Source organism: Orcinus orca, chromosome 6 (genome assembly GCF_937001465.1).
Source record: "Orcinus orca chromosome 6, mOrcOrc1.1, whole genome shotgun sequence".
Lineage (NCBI taxonomy): Eukaryota > Metazoa > Chordata > Mammalia > Artiodactyla > Delphinidae > Orcinus > Orcinus orca.
This window is the reverse complement of record NC_064564.1, coordinates 7,907,654-7,935,208: the sequence shown is the minus strand read 5'-3', so window position 1 is coordinate 7,935,208 and position 27,555 is coordinate 7,907,654. Positions and strand designations below refer to the sequence as shown.

General features: G+C 39.6%; 1 protein-coding gene and 1 long non-coding RNA gene across 2 annotated transcripts in view; one reads left to right on the top strand and one right to left on the bottom strand.

Annotated features, from left to right (window-relative positions):
- LOC125964778 (uncharacterized) overlaps positions 1-26,079 on the bottom strand; it is a 33,489-nt gene extending 7,410 nt beyond the window's left edge. Inside the window, exon 1 of the long non-coding RNA XR_007478054.1 lies at positions 25,696-26,079. This is a non-coding gene — a long non-coding RNA (uncharacterized LOC125964778). The remainder of the gene's footprint in view (positions 1-25,695) is intronic.
- LOC101279076 (kynurenine/alpha-aminoadipate aminotransferase, mitochondrial) lies at positions 760-26,958 on the top strand. Its single transcript, XM_004286960.4, is given in 13 exon segments — positions 760-1,108; positions 1,678-1,846; positions 3,010-3,142; positions 6,332-6,406; positions 11,611-11,820; positions 12,390-12,455; positions 13,696-13,778; positions 14,201-14,297; positions 15,515-15,576; positions 15,845-15,909; positions 17,201-17,307; positions 25,345-25,446; positions 26,401-26,958. Coding segments are annotated over 13 exon segments (1,278 nt in total). The 5' UTR covers positions 760-1,041; the 3' UTR covers positions 26,443-26,958.
- The last annotated feature ends 597 nt before the right edge of the window (positions 26,959-27,555 follow it).

The following is a 27,555-nucleotide window of genomic DNA, read 5'->3' as shown; positions in this document are numbered from 1 at the left end:
ATAAGCAGCATAGACCCGAGAACACGAAAGACCTTTCACAAACAGGTTCCTACAACCAAAGGGAAGAAGTTTAAGTTTGTGTATCCAAGGTATCTAAGTATCCAAGGGAACCACACTAAGGGGGTGGGAGGGGAATCCTGAATCTCCAGTAACATCAAAATCTCCACTTTTATTTAATAATTAACTATGGTTTATAATTTAGAGGTTAGTTAGAGCTTCTTGAGCTAATTTCTAGAAAAATGCAGAGACAACACTTCTTTAAATAGGTAACCTCACAAAGACCCTTAATTGCCTGCATGAATGAACTAAGGACATAATCTGCCTTAAAAGTTGCCAGTTTCTCCAGCAAAAACCATTAGGAAACTGAGTCCTTAGTTTTGCTAAGAACGTTGTTACTAGTCATAATAATAGCTAACAGTTACTGAAGGCTTTTGTAAGATCAAGTCACTGTGCTGAGGAGTGTCTGAGATTCCCTGATTTCATCCTGCCCACAGCCCTGTGAGCAAACTGATGCCCAGAAAGATTAAGTACCTTGTGCAAAACACCCAGTGGTAAATCATTAAATGCGGCCTCCCGCACTGCCTGCGCCAACAAAGAGAGCAGGCTGCAGGCGCGTGGTTAGGTCCCCAGCAGGACAGGCGGTCACGAGCTGGACGGGCTAAAGGCACACGAGGGCGGGGGCGGGATGGAGGGGCGTGTCAGGGGCGTGGCCGGAATCGAGGGGCGGGGCGGGCGGGGCTGGGATGGAGGGGCTCGGCACGGGGAGGTACCAAAGAGAGTGGGGCGGGAGGGGCACGCAAGCTAACTTGCCAGTGGACTTTGCCAGTCCTGCTACGCGCCAGGCCGGATCCTAACCAGGCTCTCGCGCGGCCACCAGCCGGGCCTTCGGCGGCCTCTCCTGGCTCCGCGCGCCAGACCACACGCGGGGGACAGCAGAGGTGGCCTTTCCAGGGCAGGGATTAGGGGGCGGGATTGACGCGGATCCTTGGTTTTCCCAGGCTTCAACCACATAAGGCGGGGCTTGCCGCTTGGAATCCGAGAATGAATTACACACGGTTCATCACGGCTGCGAGCGCGGCCAGAAAGCCTTCCGCCCTTCGAGTCATGGGTGAGTCCGGGCCCTGCTCTCCCACTGGAGGGGGCGGTCCCCGCAGAGCTGCTCCGGGCGGCCTGAGCCCAGCTCTGCGCAGACCTGGCACAGAAGGCGCGCTGGAACGGGCACGAGTGTGGGCCATCAGCAGTAGAGAGAGGGCAGGCCGCCGTGGACACGTCCTGCTTAGGCTCCAGAGGGCTCTTCCGGCCACAGGAGTCGGGGTTCGGCTCAGCGTGCGGGCGCGTGCGGAGTGAGGAGGGCGGGTTCGCCGGAGAGAGAGGGGTGCGCGCGGAGCCGGGCACGGACAGGCCGAGTGGAAGCCCGTCTTCTCCTACTGTGACCCTTGGCTTGTCTGCCTGATCACTCCGCCTTCTTAGATGCACGTGTCTATTCCTCAGTTCCTCCACCGGTGAGGTCGGCCCACAAAAAAGGCATCTTCTGTGTTTCTTTCGGACTAGCATTCTATCACTAGAAATCGTTACACTTTAAATAAAGTTTTACTGACTTTAATGCAGCATGCTGAACCATCTCTGTTTAGGAAGGTCTTCACTGAAAGTGTTTCTTCTCCTCCTTATTTGTTGTAGCTGAGATATTGGGCAAGTCATCGAAATCTGTCCTCTCCCTGGCGACTGGAGCACCAAACCCCAACACGTTCCCTTTCAAGTCTGCGGTTATCACCATAGACAATGGAGAGACCATCCAATTTGATGAAGAGATGATGAAGAGAGCACTGCAGTATTCTCAGAGTGCTGGGTACTGATCAGTAGATAATGTAACCTTGTTGGTTCATTTTCATGAGCAATATTCTACAGCCCGCTGATAGAGTGACGTGTGCGTTTTTTAACTGGGTATTCAGCAGTGAGGAAGGTTTGGGGAAGAGTTTTAGAAGAAAAAATAATTGCAGCAATGATACTGAATGCCTAAGAGGCCAGGGACTGTTCTCAACCTTATACGACTAGGGGAGGGAGAGGTTTTAGGAAGGTGGTTCCATTTGATCTGAGACTGGGAAAAGAAAGAGAATATAGCTTGGTGAAGCAGCAGGGTAGGAGAAAGGAGGAAAAGGATGACCCAGCAAGCAGCCAGTTTAGGTCCTGGGGAAATTTTTTTTTTTTTTTGTGGTACGCGGGCCTCTCACTGCTGTGACCTCTCCCGCCGCGGAGCACAGGCTCCGGACGCGCAGGCTCAGCAGCCGTGGCTCACAGGCCCAGCCGCTCCGCGGCACGTGGGATCTTCCCGGACCGGGGCACGAACCCGTGTCCCCTGCATCGGCAGGCGGACTCTCAACCACTGCGCCACCAGGGAAGCCCCTGGGGAAATTTTTTAATGATTATGTTCCCTTTCTAAACAGGCAGCTATGTAAGCATGTTGCCCTCAGTTCAGATGTATTTAATTTCATAAAGGCAAACTGGAACACGTATTCTAAGGCTTTCCTTAGCTGGTCTTCCAGTGATAAAGGGTAACTTGCAGAGTGTCTATGAATTATACTTTATTAAAGCCTGTTTGCTCTGTGATTGAAGAATAATGCATGTTGGGTGCATAAAAATTGTATTGTATATAATGTATACCTAGGCTTTTCTTTCCATGATGCAAAGAACTTACTGAACCTGCACTTCTAGGTATCCTACAGAAATCTCCCTAAGGGAAACAAAAAATGAATTACGCAGTGAGAGCTCTAATGTAAAAGAAGAAGTACAGGGCTTTGGAATGAGAAAGCTCTTTTAATCACCAACTGATTAACTTATGTGGATTTCTTAATCTCTAAGTCTGTTGCCTTGTCTTTTAAGTAAAGATATTAATATTGGCAAAAAGCATTTGAGGACCTTTAAAGTGCCTGCTATAAAGCCACCATTTAGTTCCTGTCTACTATTATCATGACTTTCACTACTGTCAATTTTTACGTGCATTTTATGCTTTAGGCTCCCAGAGCTGTTATCCTGGCTAAAACAGTTACAAGTAAAATTGCATAATCCTCCCACCATCCATTATCTACCCAGCCAAGGACAAATGGACATGTGTGTCACCTGTGGCAGCCAAGAAGGTCTCTGTAAGGTAAGACTGGAAGGAAGGGCACCCGCGGGAAGCATCAAATACTACGTTCACCCATACAGCCATCTCTCCCTTAGCCACAGAGCATCATGTTCTGTGGGTTATGAAGGCTTCCTTGTCTTCACCTAGAATCATAAATGGAACGTAAAGACATTCACCAACCTGATTTCTCTCTTTCTTTTTTTCACATCTTTATTGGAGTATAATTGCTTTACAATGTTGTGTTAGTTTCTGCTGTAGAACAGTCAATCAGCCATATGCATACATATATCCCCATATCCCCTCCCTCTTGAGCCTCCCTCCCACCCTCCCTATCCCACCCCTCTAGGTGGTCACAAAGCACCGAGCTGATCTCCCTGTGCTATGCAGCAGCTTCCTACTAGCTATTTATTTTACATTTGGTAGTGTGTATATGTCCATAACACTTTCTCACCTCATCCCAGCTTCCCCTTCCCCACTCTGGGTCTTCAAGTCTGTTCTCTACATCTGCATCTTTATTCCTGCCCTGCCACTAGGTTCATCAGTACCGGTTTTTTTAGATTCCATATACATGCATTAGCATACGGTACTTATTTTTCTCTTTCTGACTTACTTCACTCTATATGACAGACTCTAGGTCCACCCATCTCACTACAAATAACTCAATTTTGTTCCTCTTTATGGCTGAGTAATATTCCATTGTATATATGTGCCACATCTTCTTCATCCATTCCTTTGTCGATGGACATTTAGGTTGCTTCCATATTCTGGCTATTGTAAACAGTGCTGCAGTGAACATTGTGGTACATGTTCCTTTTTGAATTACAGTTTTCTCAGGTTATATTCCCAGTAGTGGGATTGCTGGGTCGTATGGTAGTTCTATTTCTAGTTTTTTAAGGAACCTCCATACTGTTCTCCATAGTGACTGTATCAATTTACATTCCCACCAACAGTGCAAGAGGGTTCCCTTTTCTCCACACCCTCTCTGACGTTTATTATTTGTAGATTTTTTAATGATGGCCATTCTGAATGGTGTGAGGTGATAACTCACTGTGGTTTTGATTTGCATTTCTCTAATGATTAGTGACGTTGAGCATCTCTTCATGTGCTTCTTGGCCATCTGTATGTGTTCTTTGGAAAAATGTCTATTTAGGTCTTCTGCCCATTTTTGGATTGTTTGTTTTTTTGATATTGAGCTGCTTGTATATTTTGGAGATTAATCCTTTGTCAGTTGCTTCATTTGCAACCTGATTTCTCTTAAACAGAGATCCCATCATCATTGACCCGGAGCTCTGAGTCATTAGGACAAGATTCCCATTCAGGGAGAACTCAACCCCTACCTGCAGCTTAGTGAGCGCTGCTTACTTTCATCTGACTCAGAGATTCAGGCTAAATTTCAGTTTTGCTTGTGGCTATAACATTTCAGTGTATGACTTTTAAATCCTTTGAGGGTGTATCCTGATACTCCTGAGATGAAACGTCATTCCTTTGTGTGTCTGCTGGTGTCATCGTCTGTGCCGGCTGCCCCTTGTGCCCTGACTCCCTCTTGGCTGTGCTTCTCCAGGTCTACATATATGTCTGTGTCTGTGGCTGACTTCTCCTCTGGGTTACTTTCTCTCTCTCCTTCTCTCTGTCTCTCTCTCTCTCTCTGCCTCTCTCCTGGGTTCCAGGAACTCCACAGAGGTAACCACCACTGGGGGGTCCCCAGATAAAGAGACTGCATATATGGTTCTCAGTTTCATCTATTTGTTTCTTTTCTTTTTCATGAATAATTAGTCCTGGATAAGGAAGCGCTACATTCAGTTCTCACATCTAGATGAAAGTATGACTCTTGCTTATCTCAAACCAGAGTAGCTTTCTTGCTCTTCTTTCTTATGTAAATGTGAATGTTATAATCCGGTTAGTTTTAATGAATTTCAATTAAATTATTTTTACAGAATAAGGTATTAAAGTAAGACTTTATAATTTTCCTCCCCCTTCTTGGACTGAATTAGGAAAAATAAAAGGATTAGCTGCTGTTTGATTTTTTTTCTTGAAGAGAAACATTTGTGATGCTCCAGACTAGTAGGACAAAAAGGTTCTTTTCAGTGAAATTCTTTTCTTAGGAAGGGACATTATGTGCATTTTTTTTCCAGAAAGATGCACAAGAAAGTTTTTTCTTTGTCTGTTGCAACATCAGTCATATCAAAGAGGAAGAGAGCATAGATGGCCAAATGCATCAGTAACTCACTGGCTTATAGCCATGCTTGTTCCAGAGGCCTCCTGGGAATCCAGTTTACTATTTCTCCCACTTTGTTCTCCAGGATGGATATTATTTTAGGTGTCCATGTCTTAGATAATAAAAGCCCTCCCTCCTCATTTAGGATATATGACTTTCTCATGTCCCAATGTATATGATGAGGTTTTCATCTGATCCATGGATAATAATACACAAGCCACCCAGTGATTTGTTTGGTCCTAGGAGGTCCTGTAAATCCTGAATCAATTAGAAACTTGTCAGAGGATGACACTGTCATAAAATGCAAAAAGCTCATAAGGAAAAGTAAATGGAATATCCTAGACCAAATCAGGAAACAAAAGTCCAATCTTCTGTCCCAATGTATAATGGCCATGCTGTTTATCAAGAGCTCTAGGTTGTTAAAATAATAGGGAGGAGAGGCTTGACCTGGGGATTGTGAAACATCACAGGGCAGGAAAGAATGATTCTGTGACTCGTATAAGATTAATCAGAATGGTGGACTAGTATCTCCGTGAGGGTAAAAACCATGCCTTTAGGCTCATCATTTATCTCCATCCTTTACACAGGCCTGGCTTATAGCAAATATTTTAAAATTTTTCAGAAAAGGAATAAAAGGAATAAATAAATTTTAGGAGCCAAAGCAGTTATGTTTTTTTTTCCCAACCTAGAACGGAGGTTTGCAAACTGTGGCTTGAGAGCCAAGCCAGCCCTTGTCTGATTCTGTAAATAGAGTTTTATTGGAACTCAGCCACACCATCGGCTGACGTATTGTCTACAGCTTTCTCACCATAGAGGCAGAGATGAGTAGTTGCAATGGAGACACCAGGGCTCACATCCCATCTGGCAAGTTACAGAAAACTTGCCAACTCCTTCTCTAGAATCCTAGTGAGCCCAAACTAAAAAAAAAAAGGGGGGGGGTGTTTTCTAAGACTGGAAACCAGACTAACGAAGCTAACCTATGCTTCTTTTGTTAGGTATTTGAGATGATCATTAATCCTGGAGATAATATCCTCGTAAATGAACCTATTTATTCAGGAACAATTCATGCTGTGAGTACACATGTCTACAAAAGGCAACTCTCTTTCTTATAACAAATAAGAAACCACTGCACCTTGAGAATTCTCTGTCCACTGAAACATAAAATAGCATCTTTCTTCTTAAACAGGAGAATCATTAATATATGCAAAATATGTGAAATGTACCCTCTGCTTTATACATTTCTCCTTACAAGGTCTAAATGTAGAGGTGCTAAAATTGGGTCTTGCAAAATCATGTCCAGATTTGTTAATATTCCACCTGAAATGTGACTTAATTTACAAAGACATGTTTTCACTACCACCTATATGACCACATGCGTAAGGATGGCCATATGTCAGTGTAGGATAACTGTACAGTAACATGGTACGATCAGGACTTTCCTCTCCAGTGTTAATTAACGGGACTCTAATATCCAGAATGAGGAGTCGCATCACCTGCTCTGCTGTGCCCTGGTCAGAACACACCACTGTCGGGGGCACAATACTTTTGGGTCGATGTGTATACAGGCTGGAGCACGGTCGGAGAAAAGCGACCAGAGTGAACAAAGAAATGGAAATAATACCATAGGTTGAATTGTTTTAGGAACTATGCTCTTTTCCGCAGAGAGAGAAGACTCCACGGGGGCATGAGAATTGTCCTCAAGTACATTAAAGCTAGCCATGTGACAGAGAAGTTAGATTTGTCTGTGCATGTCCTCAGGTTCATAGAACTTGAACCAAAGGGGGGAAACTACAGGGAAACAGTTTCAACTCAATGTAACAACTGTCTAACCATCAGCCTTCCCAGCTCTCTGAGGAGTAAAGCACTGGCCATCACTGCAGGGGCTCAGAGTAACTCTCAATGGCCACCTGACATAAATGCTAGCAAAGTAATTCTAGCTTAGAGTAGGGGATTTAATGAGATGACCGCTATGCTCTACTGAATCTAACTTCATGGATTATCTTTTTTTTTAATTTAATATTATCTTTGTGAAAAATGTATATAGAAAGCAATTAGCTAGTCTTGATGAAAGGCATATTCCCTCAACACTCCCAAGTAGGGGTAAAAATATATTATAAACATTGCTTTTCTAATGAACAATCTGAAAAGGAAATTAAGAAAATTCCATTTGTAATAGCATCCAATAGAATAAAATATCTGGGAATAAATCTAACAAAATGGGTGAAAGACTTCCTCATTAAAAACTAAAAAACATTGCTGGAAGAAATTAAAGAAGATGCCAAAAAACCGAAAGGCATCACCTTCTCCTGGGTTGGAAGACTTAATACTGTTCAGGTGTCAATACTACCACAGCAATTTACAGATTCCATGCAATCCCTACCAAAATTCCAATAGCCTTTTTTACAGAAATATAAAAGCCAATCCTCAAATTCATTTGGGATTGGAAAGGGTCCAAATAGGCAAACCAATCTTGAAAAACTGCAAAGTTAGAAGATTCTCAGTTCCCAATTTCAAAACCAACTGCCTTAATCTGCAGTAATCAAAACCGGCTGGTACTGGCATTAAGGATAGATACATATCCCAATGGGATAGAATTGAGCGTTCAGAAATAAACCATACAGCTGTGACCAACTGATTTTGACAAGGGTACCAAAACCATTCAACAGGAAAAAAAAAAAGTCTCTTCCAAATTTCGCTGGGATAACTGTGTTTCCACGTGCAAAAGAAAGAAATTGGACCCTCACCTCATGCCATATAAAGATGTAACTCAAAATGGATCAAACGTTTAAATTAAGAGCTAAAACTATAAACTCTTAGAAGAAAACATAAGGCAAATAAATCTTCTTGACCTTGGATTTGGCACTATTCTTAGATATAACAACAAAAATACAAGCAACAACAAAAATACAGATAAACTGGACTTCATCAAAAATTAAACTCTTTTGAGCGTCAAAGGACATTATGAAGAAAGTGAAAAAACAGCCTACAGAGTGGGAGAAAATACATGCAAATCATATATATATGGTAAGAGTTCAATATCCAGAGTATATAAAGACCTCCTACAATTAAAATACAAAGAAATTAATTTAAAAATAGACAAGGGGACTTCCCTGGTGGTGCAGTGGTTGAGAGTCCGCCTGCCGATGCAGGGGACGCGGGTTTGTGCCCCGGTCCAGGAAGATCCCACATGCCGCGGAGCGGCTGGGCCCGTGAGCCATGGCCGCTGAGCCTGCGCGTCCGGAGCCTGTGCTCCGCAACGGGAGAGGCCACAACAGTGAGAGGCCCGCGTACCGCAAAAAATAATAATAATAATAATAAAAATAGACAAAGGACTTGAATAGACATTTCTGCAAAGAAGATATATAAATGGCCAGTAAGTATATGAAAAGCTGCACAACATCACTAGTCATTAGAGAAATGAAAGTCAAAACCATAGTGAGATACTACTTCACACCTACTAGGATGACTATTATTTTTTTAATGGAATAGAGCAAGTAATGGTGAATATGTAGAGAAATTGGAACCGCAGTACATTGCTGGTGGAAATGTAAAATGGTGCAGCCCCTGTGGAAAACAGTTTATCAGTGCCTCAAAAAATTAAACATAGAATTACTGTGGACACACAAATTCCACTCCTAGTATGTACCCAAAAAGATTTGAAAACTGGGGCTCAAACAGAAACATAAACGTTCATAGCAGCATTATTCACAGTAGCCAAAACATGGAGCAGCCCAAGTGTACATCAATGCATGAATAAAATGTGGCCCATTCACACAATGGAATATTATTCAGCCAGAAGAAGGAAGGAAGTTCTGACACCTGCTACAACATGGATGAACCTTGAAAGCACTATGTCAAGTGAAAGAAGCCAGACACAAAAGGACACGTATTGTATGATTCCACTTGTACAAAATATCTGAAATAGGCAAACTCATAAAGACGGAAAGTTGCTTAGTGGTTACCAGGGGCTGAGGGAGGGGGAAGTGGGGAGTTACTGCTTAATGGCACAGGGGGTCTGTTTGGAGTGATGAAAAGATTCTGGAAATTAATAGTGACGATGGATGCACACATTGTGAATAATTAATGCCACTGAGTCTCACACTTTAAAATGGCGAATTTTTGTTATTTTGCCGTAATTTAAAAAACTAAAATAAAGTAATTACCTTTTCTTAGTGACTGGATACTAATTGTTAATTATTTTCCTAAACTCCCAAGTCATAAGATTACACAATGCCTATAAATATAAAATTTTTGTCTATGTAAACAGCACACATACACACACGTTTTCACACACCCAAACAGAGACCAATGCCAGGCTGTGAGGGAATATGCCGACAGTTCATGTGTGTTTATCTCATGGTCCAATATTGACTTCTTTTATTGCATGTTTATGTGATTTCTAAGTCTAAGACCTTTTAAATTTACCATAAGTGGGGTCTGGATTATTCTCAGTGCATAATTCTACATTTGACTGCTAAGAAAAGTGTTTGCTTATCCTTTGAAAATATTTTTTCTGAGAACTTCACTCACTGCTATTTTTTTTTAATTTTTATTGAAATATATTGTACTTGATTTACAATGTTGTGTTCATTTCAGATGTACACCAAAGTGATTCAGTTATACATATATATGTATAACTTTCAGATTCTTTTCCATTATAGGTTATTACAAGATACTGAGTATAGTTCCCTGTGCTATACAATAGGTTCTTGTTGATTACCTATTTTATATATAGTACTGTGTATATGTTAATCCCTAATGCCTAATTTATCCCTCCACTCCTCTTTCCCTTTATAGCCAGAAGTTTGTTTTCTATGTCTGTGTGTGTCTATTTGTTTTGTAAATAGGTTCATTTGTATCATTTTATTAGATTCCATATATAGGCAATATTATATGATATTTGTATTTCTCCATCTGACTTACTTCACTTACTATGATAATCTCTAGATCCATCCATGTTGCAGAAAATGGCATTATTTCAATCATTTTATGGCTAATATTCCATTGTGTATATGTGTGTGTGTATATATATATATGTATATACATACATACATATACATACCACATCTTTATGCATTCATCTGTCAATGGACACTTAGGCTGCTTCCATGTCTTTGCTATTGTAAATGCTGCTGCAATGAACATTGGGGTGCATGTGTCTTTTAGAAGTATGGTTTTCTCCAGGAAGGGGACTGCTGGATCATAAGGTGAACCTCCATACTGTTCTCCATAGTGGCTGCACCAATTTACATTCCCACCAACAGTGTAGGAGAGTTCCCTTTCCTCCACACCCTCTCCAGCATTTATTATTTGTAGACTTTTTGATGATGGCCATTCTGACCGGTGTGAAGTGGTACATCATTGCAGTTTTCATTTGCGTTTCTCTAATAATTAGTAACATTCAGCATCTTTTCATGTGCCTGTTGGCCATCGCATGTCTTCTTTGGAGAAATGTCTATTTAGATCTTCTGCCCAATTTTGGACTGGGTTGTTTGGTTTTTTTTTTGATATTGAGCTGTATGAGCTGTCTGTATATTTTGGAAATTACTCCCTTGTCGGTTCCATTGTTTGCAAATAGCTTCACCATTCTGTAGGTTGTCTTTCCATTCGTTGATGATTTCCTTTGCTTGTTACTTATTAAGTTCCGATTTTTTTCTTTGTTTGTCCACAGACATAAAACATAAAAACACAAACCTTTCATAAAACAGTGTCTATAAACAAGGCCACTATCTGTGACTTAAGCCTTTGCAATAGGTACAGTATACTATCCACATGCCTTGGTGAGCCACTGCCCTGACGCTCCTTGGTGCCCCAGCACCACCCTGGCTCCCCTGGTCCCTCTCCTAAGACCAACCTGAACACCCCATAGTACAGAGCCAATGCCAGCATGGTAGGGGGCCTCCAGGACCCCATTCCAGCCTGCTCTGTATCTGATGTGCCCATGCTACACCACCTGTCCAATATTTTGAGTATCACCTCTGCTTATAACTATTTTATGTATTAGAACCATAGATGCTTTATAAGATTAATTTACTTTGTCAAAAAACATTCCTTAATAAACACCTATTTTATGAACCAGTTCTAACCATAATTATAAAGATAACGCACTGTGGGCGTAGAGCTGGGTGCAGGTTTGTGTTTAAGGGTATAAATGGTAACAGCTTTGTGTTTAAGGGTATAAATGATAACATTCTCCTTAGTGTAAGAAACAGTGACGCTGATATTTTGTATCAAGTCTGAGTCTCTGGCTTTCTTTTCTCTTTGTACTGGACAGCTGCAACCCCTGGGCTGCAACATGATTAATGTTTCCAGTGATGAGCACGGGATTATTCCAGACTCCCTCAGAGAAATACTCTCCAAATGGAAACCAGAAGATTCAAAGAACCCCGAGAAAAACACCCCCAAATTTCTTTATACTGTCCCAAATGGCAACAACCCTGCTGGGAACTCATTAACAACTAACCGCAAAAAGGAAATCTATGAGGTATTTTCAAAGAATGTGCTATGTGGCTGTGTTCTTGTTTTGTTCTGACCCTTTAGAAGAGTGCTCTGCAAGTTCCTTCTCATTACCCCTTGCTCTCAAGGAAGATGATTTTTAGTAAAAGGAAGTCATCTATGCCAGGGTCGCCATGAATTTAAATTCAAGAAACTATTACACTCTTGTTGACTATGAGATTTTTCTTTCCCTTTAATTGATATTTTCATTGAAGGAAATGTTACTCTTGGTGTGATGTTAAACTCTATGAGGCTATTTAATAATTGGCCCCAAGTTTGATTTTCATTATTTTATGTTTGTATTTTCAACCTGTCCCTTCCCTTTCCTACTTCTTGTCATTTCAGGTTACAAAGACATTCCTTTAAAATAGGAGGCAGGCTCCTTTTGTAAAGTCTCCTCTAGGTAGCTGAACATGATGCCTAAGATTTTCACTATAAACACTGTTCTAAAATCACATATTAAGCTACACAGAAACAAGTACAAAGAACTATGATTCCAAGTGATTTTCATCTTCGAGCGCTCTTAAGAAATAAATATGCTCCTTTAACCTTTTTTAGCTCGCAAGAAAATACGACTTCCTCATCATAGAAGACGATCCTTACTATTTTATGCAGTTCAACAAGGTAAGTGCAGTGTCAACTCAGCCCACAATCAGTAGACAAGTGGCTGTAAGTTACTGTGCTGATGTGAGTTTAGCCGGGCTGCCGAGCATTTTCATCTCTGGTATTACTGCTCTTTCCAGAAATTCCTTTCCTTTAGAATAGCGGCTGGCTCTCTGTGCCAGGCACGTGGAGGGTCGAGTGAGTCAAGGGTGAGGGTCGTCTGGACTCCAAATCCAGGTCGTGGCTCCTTAGACATCGTGCCAGGGTTACGGAGTGGGTGTCTCCTTGGGTGTCAACCTCAGTCTCTCGGGGGTGGCTGACGGCCGGAGGACTTGGGAGGCGTGTCCAGGCGGAAGGAGAAGGACGGCCGCGCTCCGTCATGAGGCGGTGGTGGGCAGAGGAGGGGCGTGCCTAGCATCATGCTTCCCGCTCGCCATCCCTGTCACTTAGGGTCGGGGACTTTCCTGCAGAATCATGGGCTTTTAGATCCTTTCCCACTATATATGTACACCACTGTCCACGAGCACGGTTTCCTAGGAGACAACAGTAGTGGTACAGACTCCCAATGCCCAATTCCACAAAATCCAACACTGTATTTGCTCTCAGGGCTGCACAGAACAAACACATGCACTCAGTCCCCACTCTATATCTACGGAGAAGAAACAGAACTCTTGGCTTTTTATCTAGTTTGCCTGAATACCATGTCTGCCTGCCGCCCACCTTCAACACGACCATGGCCCCCTTTCTTGTTGGCATTTACGTTTGAAGTACATATGGAAGTTTCAGCATTGCAGACCGACTACACTGCTCGTCTTCCCTTGCACCTTTGTTGTGTTTCTAGTTGGTCTAAGGCTCAGCATCTCTTCCTAAACAGCCCTGAATGCTGACGGCCCTCTTCGCTTTGGTCTTTTCCAAACTAGTTTTTCTTGAATCCTTCCTCGAAATCTGTTCATCCTGGATCTCAAGCCTTGGGACGAGGAGGTCCTGTGTGAGGTTCCTCTAAACTCACGGGAGTGGCAGCGTGAGCAAGTGCGAGGACATGTGTGTGTGTTTGGCAGAAAAGCCATGAAGATCGGCAGATACGAATAGAAGAACGTGCATCTCTGGTTCTTACTCCATTTCAAAGGGCTGAGATGAAGACAAGGAAAAGGATGTTTGTCCTACTGTTCTCCAAATCCATTCCTCCCCAGTCTCTGCACAAAGTAGGGATACGGTCTCTAACAGACTTCCCAAACCAACAGTATTTTTCTTCCATTTCAAGCCCTGGGCACCGACTTTTCTCTCCATGGACGTTGATGGGCGTGTCATCCGAGCTGACTCTTTTTCCAAAGTCCTGTCCTCTGGGTAAGGCCCTGGCTGTGCCTGCAGGCTGCATCTAAAGGTGACAGAGGCTGCACCTCAGCAAACAGTTCTCATTTAAGATACCTGTATTCCCATTTGATTTTATTTATTAATAACAGGCTTTTCTACCAATCCTTCCGAGTGGTCAAAGATACTTGGCCATTAAGCTATAGCTTAATGGGGACTGGTCAGGTTTTTGGTTACATATACGAAAGAGCACATTTAGAAATACCTGGTCAGATATGCATTCTAACTATACAATTTAATTTAAATGTGTATTTTAAATAAGAATTTGATTTATTAGAATGGATTAACTGTCTAGGTCCATTTGTCCCCAGGTCGCAACTTTCTTCCCCATGAAATCACTAACAAGGTATTAATTGTTAATGCAGGGTTGGTACTGTGCCTTTTCTCTCTTTGTGCAGGTTGTGAATAGGGTTTATAACTGGTCCAAAGCCCTTGATCGAGAGAATTGTTTTACACACAGAAGTTTCAACAATGCACACCAGCACTTTCACTCAGGTAGGAATTTTTTGAATCAGATCATAAAATAAAACAGATGTTGGCAAATATGACTGAGTGAACATGGCAGAGAGAGAAATCACTGATTGCATCTCTAGATCCTCATGGACTGAATTAGGAGACCACGCACAGCAGATGTTTGCTCTAAATAGCAAAAGAGATTGGAATGGACCTGGTGCTGTTTCACAGTGTAGACCAAACTCCTTGAGGGTCAGAGATCTTCTTATTCCACTGTGTCCTGGCATCTAGCCCAGGAATCCCATAAAAACTGCGTTGGACTCAACAGGGCGGAAGAGGTTTGGTGAAGTAATGCACTGTTAGCTTCGTTGTCCTGGAATCTGAGAGCAAGGGTTCAAACCCGTGTGGTGGCCCGATGTCTGCCTTCACTGCCCATGTGCTAAGCTCCCTACAGACACCAGCTGGAATGTATTTTAACTAAAATACAGTAAAATTATTTTTGGAGAATGTATAAATTTCTTTACAAGCTTTGAGAAATTATTGGACCCATCTCTAAGGCAATCTTGAGAATCAGACCGTAAGGACAGAACTGCTACCTAAGAACGCAAAAGGGGTAGTTTATGTAGAATGGACATTTCTTTGACATTATACATTCCACGAAGTGCAGATATCCCATGTTTTATCAAGTTGGGGGCTTTTTCTATATTATCTGTTATCAACCAAATTTCACTATCCATTTAGAACATTTAGGACTTTCATTCTAGATACAAAAATCTCTAAATATATTGTATAACTTCATATATAGACTGTACGTGTTTTATATTTAGAGAGGCCATCTAGGGCGGCAGTTAGTGGGTGGATCTGGGGCTGGACAGTCTGACCTAAGTCCAGGCTCTGTGATGAGCAGTGACTGCAGGAAAGTTAATTTCACCTTGTGCCTCATTCTCTTTATCAGAAGAGTGGAAATAATGACCTGCCTCATAAGGGTATTACGAAGATCAACTTAGCTGAAATATATTCATATGGTACAGCAGTTTCCAGCACATAGCAAGCACCATATAAATATTTGTTATTTTTACTATTATTGTTGTCATTGTTATTAATCAACGTTGTTATAAGTCGCTGACCCTATAAGGCTTCGTGCAGGTTGTTGCATCTTCTTAGGGTCGTTTGCACATAATCAAGAGTGATTTGCTGTTATGTTTGGCAGAAAAACACATTTTAAAGGATGAACCTTATAACTGTCTCATCCCTTTTAGCTGCTGGTATCACAGCTTCTACACCAATGGGGAGAAGAGGGCTTCCTGGCTCATGTAGAGAGGTACTGTATTTTAGGTTCCATACTTTATATAGAAATGGACTTTGCTCTATTAATTTTCACTTTTGAATTATTCCAAAATAATGGAAAAACCACAATGGTAAAAATGTTTACCATCAGACAGGTCAAATAAATACGCTCTATTTCCTCATCAAGGACTCAACATTTTCATCAAGATAGAAAATAGATTCTTACAGAATGGACTCCAGAGCCTTTTAGTGTCTGCAATCAATGTAGCAAACACATCCTTTTCATTGTTTTCTTCTTCTAGGGTTATTGATTTCTATAGGAAGCAGAGGGATGCATTATTAGCAGCTGCAGACAAGTGGTTAAGTGGTGAGTGGAACTTACATCCTGTCCTGGGATGAACAGTAGCCGTTATATGAGTGAGTGATACACACCACAGAGTATTGTTAATAACCCTGGGGAAGGAAACAGGGTCCAGGAGTATTCTTGTCAAGAAAATGTTACCCTGTGAATGATCTCAGAAGTAAGAGCACAAACCCTGGCACGATTCTACGCATTTCTACTATAACTGACTGCTGCAAAGTAACTGTGGTTTGAAGAAAAACGACCAATTACTCTAACAATCAACCAGCAATAACCTACTTAAAGTTAAATAATATCTGTACTCAAAAGGTTTTCAAAATTTTGCTCCAAATAGAAGAGGAATTGTGAAATCAACAACATACTCCTTTACTGACTCTATAAAGACAAAACAGTACAATCTAAGGCAGGTTTCTCATTACAGACAATTTGCCTTTTAATCATTAACCTCATTTATCTAGTATTTTCTATTGCTAATTTGATTTCAGAATGGTTTAGATTTAATTTTCTATTAAGGAAGAAAGTAAAATGAATTGCATGGCTTTAATTACACCACTAAAAATGCCTTTGGCAAGAATAACAGTAAATACAAAGTATTCACTTCTTATTTCCCTCATATCTTTTTCCCTACGTAGTCCTGGTAAAAACACAATTACTATCTTTTTGATAAGAGTACTATTCTACCACTTCCTATAGTGAAGTTGAAAAAAAGGCTTTAATCAACATCAAGGTTTTTTTTTTAAAGGTAATAATCAAAATCAAAATAATTATTCTTGGTTTCTCTATCCTTATGTGCAATGAAGCATAAAGCCTTCCAATGACCAGAATGTCTTAATTTTATGTACTCCTTTCATAATTAACTACATTCTGATAAAAACTTCAATTCATTAGACTTATGAACAGTTACATAAATGATAGGATTTATTGAAACACTAGAAGCCTCTAGAAAGAGGTGAGGAATCCGCTTCTAAAACTGAAAGAGCCATGTTCGGCTTAGGGGCAATTCTAAGGAAGGGAGGTGGGCATGGCACTGGATTTCCCGCACTGCCCTGAGACCCACTAAAATCATAAATAAACACACGAGTCTCCTCTCTCCCTTTCAAACCCTCACCTTACTTTTTAAAATAAAACTCAGAGCATCAATTTTCAGAACTCATAAAACTGTATTTTTAAAAATGCTATCACTGAAGGAACTTTTTTGGAAACACTAGTTTATAGTTACTGCAATTTGTCATTTCAGCGATATAGCTGACATCATCAAAAATGGTCTCGGGAAATATTTCTTCTCTTTTGTTTGTAGGTTTGGCAGAATGGCAAGTTCCTACTGCTGGAATGTTTTTATGGATTAAAATTAAGGGCCTTCATGATGTAAGAAAACTGATTGAAGAGAAAGCCTTTAAGAAAGAGGTAAAACAGGAAGAAAAGCTACATTTTTTCTTTAAAGTAATATCTTAATAAAATGGCAAGAGATATCTATCGTTGCCCACCAACCCAAGGCATAATGTTTGCCTATCAGATACATTAACTCCTTACTAAGAACGTAATAGATTTTGGGTTACGGAATTAGTCTCCTGGTCTAAACCAGGGGAAATACAGTCATTCAGCTCAGCTACTGATTAGCTTAGTGGCTAAGAGCACAGTCTCTGGAGCCACGTCCTTGGGTGTGAATCCCAGCTCCAGCCCTGCCCTTATATGTGGTGTTGGGTAAAATGCAGATAATAAGAACCTCTCCCTCTTAGGGTTGCTATGATGATGAAAGCAATAAATATGGATAAAGTACTTAGACCAATACCTGGCACATAGTAAATGCTTGATGAGTATTAGCCAGTAATATTTTTTATTATTTTTAAAAAAATTTTATTGGAGTATAGTTGATTTACAATGTTGTGTTAGTTTCAGGTGTACAGCAAAGAGATTCAGTTATACATATACATATATCCACTCTTTTTTAGATTCTTTTCCCACATAGGCCATTACAGAGTATGGAGTAGAGTTCCCTGTGCTATACAGTAGGGCCTTATTAGTTATCTGTTTTATATATAGTAGTTGTATATGTCAATCCCAAACTCCCAATTTAACCCTCCTCCCCTTACCCACTGGTAACCATAAGCCATTAGTATTAAAATAAAAGGATTTTTTCCTGATTAGGAAAGTAAAGCATACTCATCGTAACATAATTCTTCATTAAAGCATATTGAAAATTTTTTAAATAGCCCATAATTTTACCACCCAGATTTTATGACCATTTGTGAAATATTTTCTTGAACACCTTGTATATATCTAGTAGTTTGTCTATGAAATTGTTTTTTATGAAAGTATAATGCTTTACAATATTACATTAGTTTCAGGTGCACAACATAGTGATTCAATATTTTTAACAATTAGACTCCACTTAAAGTTGTTATAAAAAATTGGTTATATTCCCTGTGCTGTACAATATATCATTGGATCTTCTTTATTTTATACATAATAGTTTGTACCTCTTAATCCTCTACCCCTGTCGTGCCCTTCCCCCTTCCCTCTTCCCACTGGTAAGCACCAGTTTGTCTCTATTATGTGTGTCTCTTTCTTTTTGTTTATTCATTTTATTTTTTTAGATTCTGCATATAAGTGCATATCTGTCTTTCTCTGACTTATTTCACTAAGCATAATACCCTCCAAGTCCATCCATGTTGTCACAAATGGCATTATTTCATTCATTTTATAACTTTGTGTATCACATCACTATGTATATATATATATATCTCACATATTCTTTATCCATTCATCTGTTGATGGGCACTTAGGTTGTTTCCATATCTTGGCAATTATAAATAATGCTGAAATGAACACTGGGGTGCATGTATCTTTTTTTTTTTTTTTTTTTTTTTGTGGTACGCGGCCTCTCACTGTTGTGGCCTCTCCCGTTGTGGAGCACAGGCTCCAGATGCGCAGGCTCAGCGGCCGTGGCTCACGGGCCCAGCCGCTCCGCGGCATGTGGGATCTTCCCAGACCAGGGCACGAACCCGTGTCCCCTACATTGGCAGGCGGACTCTCAACCACTGCGCCACCAGGGAAGCCCCAAGCATGTATCTTTTTTAATTAGTGTTTTCATTTTCTTTGGACATATACCCACAAGTGGAATTGCTGGGTCATATGGTAGTTCTATTTTTCGTTTTTTGAGGAACCTCCATACTATGTTCCATAACGCTTCACCAATTTACATTCCCACCAACAGTTTACAAGTGTTCCCTTTTCTCTGCATCCTCGCCAGCATTTGTTATTTGTTGTCCATTTGCTGGTTGCTATTTTAATAAGTGTGACGTGATATCTCATTGTGGTTTTGATTTGCATTGATGATTAATGGTTCATGATTGGCATTAACCTGATGATTAATGATGTAGAGCATCTTTTCATGTGGTTTTTAGCCATCTGTATGTCTTCTCTGGAAAAACGTACATTCAGGTTTGTGCCCATTTTTTAATCGGGTGGTTTGTTTGATATGGCTGTGCAATTATTTTACAGGATTAAAATTACACAGAAAAGTTTATATCCTGTTTTTTTCACTTAAAATTAATCCGCAAGGATTTCTAGGTTTTTTTTCTCCTTTTGTACTTAAATCATGTCTACTTAGATTTCATTCAGAGGCACTAATTAAGCTGAGACGTCTAAATATGCTTCTGTGTCGCTTTCCAATTTAGCAAATCAATCAACCGTTCGCCATTAATTAATTCCTTTAGCATGTTCGTCACTCTTTTGTAAACACCAAGTTCTGTTTCTAGTATCACTTCTGTCTTGAGGCAGTGAGTACAAAGAACAGATCGTGTTGTTGTTGGCAAACTCCTGTGCTAGAGCATAAGAGACAGTCTAGAGGTCAGAGCTGAGAACTGGCTGCCTGGACCCAAGAGCCAATCCACTCCCCTGGGAAAGTCACTCATTCCCTGTAATCATCATACTTGACCGCAGGACTCATGCTTTATTAATTGTTTTAATGTTAATAACAGCACATAAAAAGTGCTTAATAAATACTTAAATGACTTAACTCATATAAGTGCATTTTAGTACAATAAATCAATTTTATTACATTTTCTTTGCTTTGTTATCACTGCCATTATTATTCACAATATTTGATAAGTGGCAATTTTTTGTATCCCTGAGCTAGGAGATAAGGATACAGGCTTCATATTTTATTATAGTTTTTTCAGTTCCTTTTATTTATTCCATATACCCTGTTGCATGGACCTTCAACTTTTCTAAATAACCTCTATCTTTAACACAACTCTCTTAACCCAGATTTTGGTCACCTTGCAAGATTCTTACCACTCCCTCCTTCTCCACAGAAACTTGCTTCTGGCACATCCCTAAACTGTTCCCCAATATTGGTAGAAATGACAGTTTTCATTTCACTGTTAATCAGGAAAAAAAACAAAAACCTCATCTTCAGCCTTGAAATTTTCTCCCCAGAATGCCCCCAAATCATTTCATTCCCAGCTCACCTAACTTCAACAACCAGGGGCCAGATTTACACCATGAAAAAACAAGCAGTTTCTTAAAGTTCTGAATGTCATGATTTTACTAGACAACAATCTCAAAGACTTAACACAACCCAGTCACAACCCAGTTCTGACTCACGCACAGTTTTCAAAGATGTGGTCTACAGGCTCCTCTGCTCCTGCCGTGAGTCAGAGACCCAGGTTCCTACCACCTTCTTGCTCTGAGTTTTTCAACACACGGATCCATGATGACCGCAGCATTGAGGGCATGGTGGGTCACACAGGGAGATGTTCAGGGCCAGGCCGAGAAGTAGCACCACAACTTCCCCTCTCCTGGCTGGGATTCAATCACGCAGCCACAGGCATCTAGAAAGAGGCTGCGGACAGTGTGTTTTCATGCACAGGAAGCAGAAGACACATGCTCTGGGGCAGCGAGCTGTTGGCCACAGAAGTCACCAAGAAGAGCAGGTGTCCCACCATTCTGACACCATTACCTATCATTTTTATTCCTTCACTCTATGTATTAAGTGTTTCCACCTCTATGAGTGACCAATTTTCTTTGCACCTCGGGGACACTACACTCTGTATCTTCTCCCTGACAGACTCTTCCCCTACTTTTTGCTTGGCCTATGCCTACTTATCTTTCAACTCCAGGCTGAAAGGTCACCCCCAAATTTGATAACTCTAAAAGGGTATTTAACACTGATTGATTTGCAGATGTTGAAAAATCCTTGCATCCCTGGGATAAATCCCACTTGATCATGGTGTATGATCTTTTTGATGTGTTATTGGATTCGGTTTGCTAGTATTTTGTTAAGGATCTTTTCATCTATGTTCATTAGTTATATTGGCCTGTAATTTTCTTTTCTTATGGCGTCTTTGTCTGATTTTGGTGTAGGGTGATAGTGGCCTCATAGAATGAGTTAGGAAGTGTCCCTTTCTCTGCAAATTTTTGGAATAGTTTCAGAAGGATAGGTGTTAACTCTTCTCTAAATGTTTGATAGAATTTACCTGTGAAGCCATCTGGTCCTGGACTTTTGCTTGTTGGAAGTTTTTAACTCACTGGTTCAATTTCAGTGCTGGTAACTTCTCTGTTCATATTTTCTCTTTCTTCCTGCTTCAGGTTTGGAAGGTTGTACCTTTCCCAGAATTTGGCCATTTCTTCTAGGTTGTCCATTTTATTAGTATATACTTGCTTGTAGTAGTCCCTTATGGTCCTTTATATTTCTGTGGTGTTGGTTGTAACTTCTTCTTTTCATTTCTGATTTTACTGAGTTGGGCCATCTCCCTTTTTTTCTTTTTTTTTCTTTTTTTTTTTTATGGTACGTGGGCCTCTCACTGTTGTGGCCTCTCCCGCTGCTGAGCACAGGCTCCAGACACACAGGCTCAGAGACCATGGCTCACGGGCCCAGCCGCTCTGCGGCATGTGGGATCTTCCCGGACCGGAGCACGAACCCGTGTCCCCTGCAACGGCAGGCAGACTCTCAACCACTGCGCCACCAGGGAAGCCCTCCCTTTTTTTCTTGATGAGTCTGCCTCAAGGTTTATCAATTTTGTTTATCTTTCCAAAGAACCAGCTTTTAGTTTCATTGATCTTTTCTACTGTCTTCTTAGTCTCTATTTAATTTATTTCTGCTCTGATCTTTATGATTTCTTTCCTTCTGCTAACTATGGGTTTGGTTTGTTCTTCTTTCTCTAGTTGCTTTAGGTGTAAGGTTAGGTTGTTTATTTGGGATTTTTGTTGTTTCCTGAGGTATGATTGTATTGATATAAACTTCCCTCGTGGAACTGCTTTTGCTGCATCCCACAGGTTTTAGATACTTGTGTTTTCATTTTCATTTATCTCTAGGTATTTTTGATTTTCTCTTTAATTTCTTCAGTGATCCATTGGTTGTTTAGTAGCATATTGTTTAGCCTCCACATGTTTGTGTTTTTTGAGTTTTTTTCAATATCCACAAATCAATCCATGTGATATACCACATTAACAAATTGAAGAATAAAAACCATATGATCATTTCAATAGAGGCAAGAAAAGCTTCTGATAAAATGCAACATTCATTTATGATAAAAACTCTCCAGAAACTGGGTATAGAGGAAACACACCTTAACATAATAAAGGCTGTATATGAAAAACCCACAGCTAACATCATACTCAATGGTGAAAACCTGAAAGGATTTCTTCTAAGGTGAGGAACAAGACAAGGATGCCCCACTCGCCACTTTTATTCAACAAAGTTTTGGAAGACCTAGACACAGCAATCAGAGAAGAAAAAGAAATACAAGGAATCCAAAGTGGAAAAGAAGAAATAAAACTGTAACTGTTTGCAGATGAGATGATGCTATACATAGAAAAATCCTAAAGATACTACCAGAAAACTACTAGAGCTCATCAATGAATTTGGTAAAGTTGCATGATACAAAATAAATACACAGAAATTTGTTGCATTTCTATACACTAACAACAAAAGAGCAGAAAGAGAAATTAAGGGAAAAAAATCCCATTTACCTAGGTATTTACCCAATACCTAGGAATAAACCTACCTAAAAAGGCAAAAGACCTGTAATTGGAAACCTATAAAATGCTGATGATTGGGCTTCCCTGGTGGCGCAGTGGTTGACAGTCCGCCTGCCGATGCAGGGGACACGGGTTCGTGCCCTGGTCCGGGAAGATCCCACGTGCCGCGGAGCGGTTGGGCCTGTGAGCCATGGCCGCTGAGCCTGCGCGTCCGGAGCCTGTTGCTCCGCAACGGGAGAGGCCACAATAGTAAGAGGCCTGCTTACCGCAAAAAAAAAAAAAAAAAAAAAAATGCTGATGAAAGAAATTGAAGGCAACACAAACTGATGGAAAGATACACCACCTTCTTGGATTGGAAGAATCAATTTTGTCAAAATGACTTTACTATCCAGGGCCAATTACAGGTTCAGTGCAATCCCTATCAAATTACCAAGGTCATTTTTCACAGAACTAGAACAAATAATTTTAAAATTTGTATGGAAACACAAAAGTCCCCTAACAGCCAAAGCAGTCTTGAGAAAGAGGAATGGAACTGGACGAGTCACATTCCCTGACTTCAGACTATACTACAAAGCTGCAGTAATCAAAACAGTATGGTACTGGAACAAAAACAGAAATATAGACCACTGGAACCGGAGAGAAAGCCCAGAAATAAACCCATGCACCTATGGCAAATTAATCTACAACAAAGGAAGCAAGAAAATACAGTGGAGAAAAGACAGTCTCTTCAGTAAGTGTTGCTGGGAGAACTGGACAGGTACATGTAAAAGAATGAAATTAGAACATTCTCTAACACCATAAACAAAAATAAATTGAAAATGGCATACAGACCTAAATGTAAGACTGGATAATACAAAACTACAGCAAAACAGGAAGAACACTCTTTGACATAAATCAAAGCAATATCTTTTTCATTCTGTCTCCTAGATTAATGGAAATAAAAACAAAAATAAAAAAATGGGACCTACTTAAAAGCTTTTGCACAGCAAAGGAAAGCATAAAAAAACAAAAAGGCAACCTACAGAATGAGGACAAATATTTGCAAATGATGCAATTGACAAGAGATTAATTTCCAAAGTATACAAACAGCTCATACAGCGCAATATCAAAAAAAAAAAAAAACCAATCCAAAATTGGGCAGAAGACCTAAAAAGACATTTCTCCAAAGAATACATACAGATGGCCAACAGGCACATGAAAAGATGCTCAATATCACTAATTATTAGAGAAATGCAAATCAAAACTACAATGAAGTATCACTTCATACCGGTCAGAATGCCCATCGTCAAATTGTCTACAAATAATAAAGGATGAAGAGGGTGTGGAGAAAACATGACCCTCCTACACTGTTGGTGGGAATGTACAATAGTGCAGCCACTATGGAGAAAAGTATTGAGGTTCATAAGGAACCTAAAAGTAGAGTTACCATATGATCCAGTTATCCCACTCTTGGGAATATATATGGAGAAAAGTATAATTCAAAGAGATACATGCACCCCAATGTTCCTTGCAGCACTATTTACAATAGCCAGGACATGGAAGCAACTTAAATGTCCATCAACAGAGGAACAGATAAAGAAGATGTGGTACATATATACAATGGAATATTACTCAGCCAGAATTACTCAGAATGAAATAATGCCATTTGCAGCAACATGGATCAACCTAGAGATGATCATACTAAGTAAGTCAGACAGAGAAAGACAAATATCATATGATATCACTTACGTGGAATCTAAAAAAATGATACAAATGAATTTATTTACAAAATGGAAATAGACCCACAAACATAGAAAGCAAACTTATGGTTACCAAACGGGAAAGTGGGGAAGGGATAAATTAGGAGTTTGGGATTAACATACATACACTATTATGTATAAAATAGATAACCAACAAGGACCTACTATATAGCACAGGGAACTATACTCAGTATTTTATAATAACCTATAAGGGAAAAGAATATGAAAAAGGATAGATCGATAGATATACATATACACATACGTATAACTGAATCACTATGCTGTATACCTGAAACTAACACAACATTGTAAATCAACTATAGTTTAACTTAAAAAAAAATGAAATATTTTTAAAAATGATATTTCATTGGATTTATTTTACTTTTCTAGTTATGTTAAACATTTATTCATGTTTATTACCATTTCTATTTCTTGAATAAGCTGTCCTTGTCCATTTTAAAGTTTTTCCTCTGTTTCTGTGCATTTTTTATAATATATGGAGAAGTAGAATTCCTGTATTTATGTAAACACTGGTTTCTATGATTTTAGTTTTATTGTACGACATGCAGTAATTTTATATAAATTGATTTTTCTCTTGTGATTTCTTTCATTGCTTTTTAAGTTTAAAAGTCATCCTCCACTCTGAGATTAGATTCACCTATATTTTCTTTTCGTTTTCTTTAATGGTACATCACCTGTTTTCCATAAACTCTCTTAGATATTCATGCTTCCTGGATATCATTTCTACCTTGATAGTTCAGCTCCTTGCCCCTACTTCAGAGCATCCTTCTCTTTAGCTTCTCCAGAGCAGATGGACATGGTGAGTACAATATTCTCTTTAGAGTAAAAGTAGATATCCATTTATTTTTTGTGTTCATTCTGTGAGTTACAACACTATTTGATATCTTCTTGGGTTTCTGCAAAATGGGTATTGGTTGGAAAGTCACAAACTACCATTCAGAGAAGTTGCCAGGCTTCTATAGACAAATGATGTGACCAAGTTGGAGTCGAATAGATTTCAGACCTGCTCAACAGTGTTGGCAGATTATCAACAAGTTACAAAGAGAACCTCTTTCGCTCCTTCTTGGAATTAACATGAGCCTTAGTACAAATTCATGAAGCCACCCATCTCTATCTCTGGTGGAAGGGTCAAATAGAATAATATGAATGATTAGAGTTAAGTAATTGCTTAATCACAAAGTCCAGCTTTAACCAGGATTACAGGAAACCAAGAAGCAAGTTCCTAAGAACTGTATGTCGGGAACCCACAGAAGAGCCATAAACTGAAGAGTCCAGGAAGTGTAAGAAGAGTGTATACTTATCCTTGGAGATGGGTTGTCTCCGGCTGTGTTCTTGATTGACTTGCTTTCTCATGTCACTAAATATGCTTTTCATAATTTATATATGAAAAGGACCCATGTCACTAAATATGCTTTTCATAAGTTATATATGCATAGAGCTGGACAACTGAAACTATACAGAAGGCATGTGCAGGTGAGAGAGTATATGAAAAAAATAATTCAAGTTCTGAGAGAAAATGATGATCTTGAGGGAATAAGGATTTGAAAAATTTCCTGGGCCTCTGATGTGCTTCTGTCTACGTATATTAGTGGACATGACGGCCTCTGACCCAGATAAAACTGAGGTTAATCCTGACTTTTCACTGTCTGATCTCAACCTAAGATGGATACTCTGTTTAAATTTCTCAAGTTATGACAGACTTTTCCTAAACAGCATCCTAACTTTATTAATTCTTCTCTCTGTTCATTTTTAGGCCTTCCAGGGATTAGCCCAACTTATAAAGGAATCTTTATGAAGAAATCGAACTCTTCATAGCACTCCATTTTCAGATAAATTATTTCTATGTTTTAGCAGGAAGAAATGATTGTTGGTGTCAGACTTACAGATTGGGTTTCACCAAACATGTCATATCTGTAGTAATTTAACTAGACAACTTTTAAAGTGCCCTTGAATGCATCAGATTGCCAAAATATATTTATAATCCACATATACATGTTGATAAATTTTCAACCCCCCAAAAGTATTTTTATCCTGGATTTTATGTAAAGATTTTTGTAGTTGCTTTATCATTTCCCATAAATTTTCTTTGAAAATAACATTTTTACAGTAAATTATTTGTAAGCAAACAATCATGTTCAAAATGGTATGTAATGTGAACTTCTCCTATTTTGAAGAAAATGTAATGAGAGCTTGTTGCAAAAATTGTTAGAATTTGACCATTATACATAATTTTTAGTAAGAGTATCACAGACATTATGTTATGGCACAGAAATCTATTTAAAATAAAATTCTGAATCTAAACATACATAAAGGTGTGCCTATTAATTCTAAGTAAGGAGGAGAGATTAAGGACTGAGAAAAAGGTACTACATTGTATTTTTATGAAACTACACAACTTTCAAAATTGCATTATGTTACGTAATTTCAATCTACTAGACTCCTTTGAGGTACTTAGGATATACTTTTAATGATTTCCTTGCTCATCTTTAAGATCTTTATTTTCCCTATCTGATTATTAAATATATGCTCACTTAATTTTTTTCAAACAACTCAGTAAGTATAAGGAATAGAGTAAAAGCCACTGGGTGTCTCACCCCCAACGTTCATATCCATCGTTTTAGATGTTTTCTATGCATGTACAGGTAATATGTACAAGAATGGGATCTCATTAGCACAGTATCGTAAACACCCTGTATACATTTTCTATTGCTGTAGAACAGTTTACCAGCATTCCAAGACCCAGTCCTTGTAAAGTTATGTGGTCCTCTGAGGAATTAGGAAGTTTACCTCTTTATCATTCCCACCATCCTTGTGTATATAAACATCTCCATCATGGTTATTATTTTCCCAGCATCTGAATGACATGTTATACCTCTGGCAGCTAAAGTTCTTGAACAAAAACCTTACC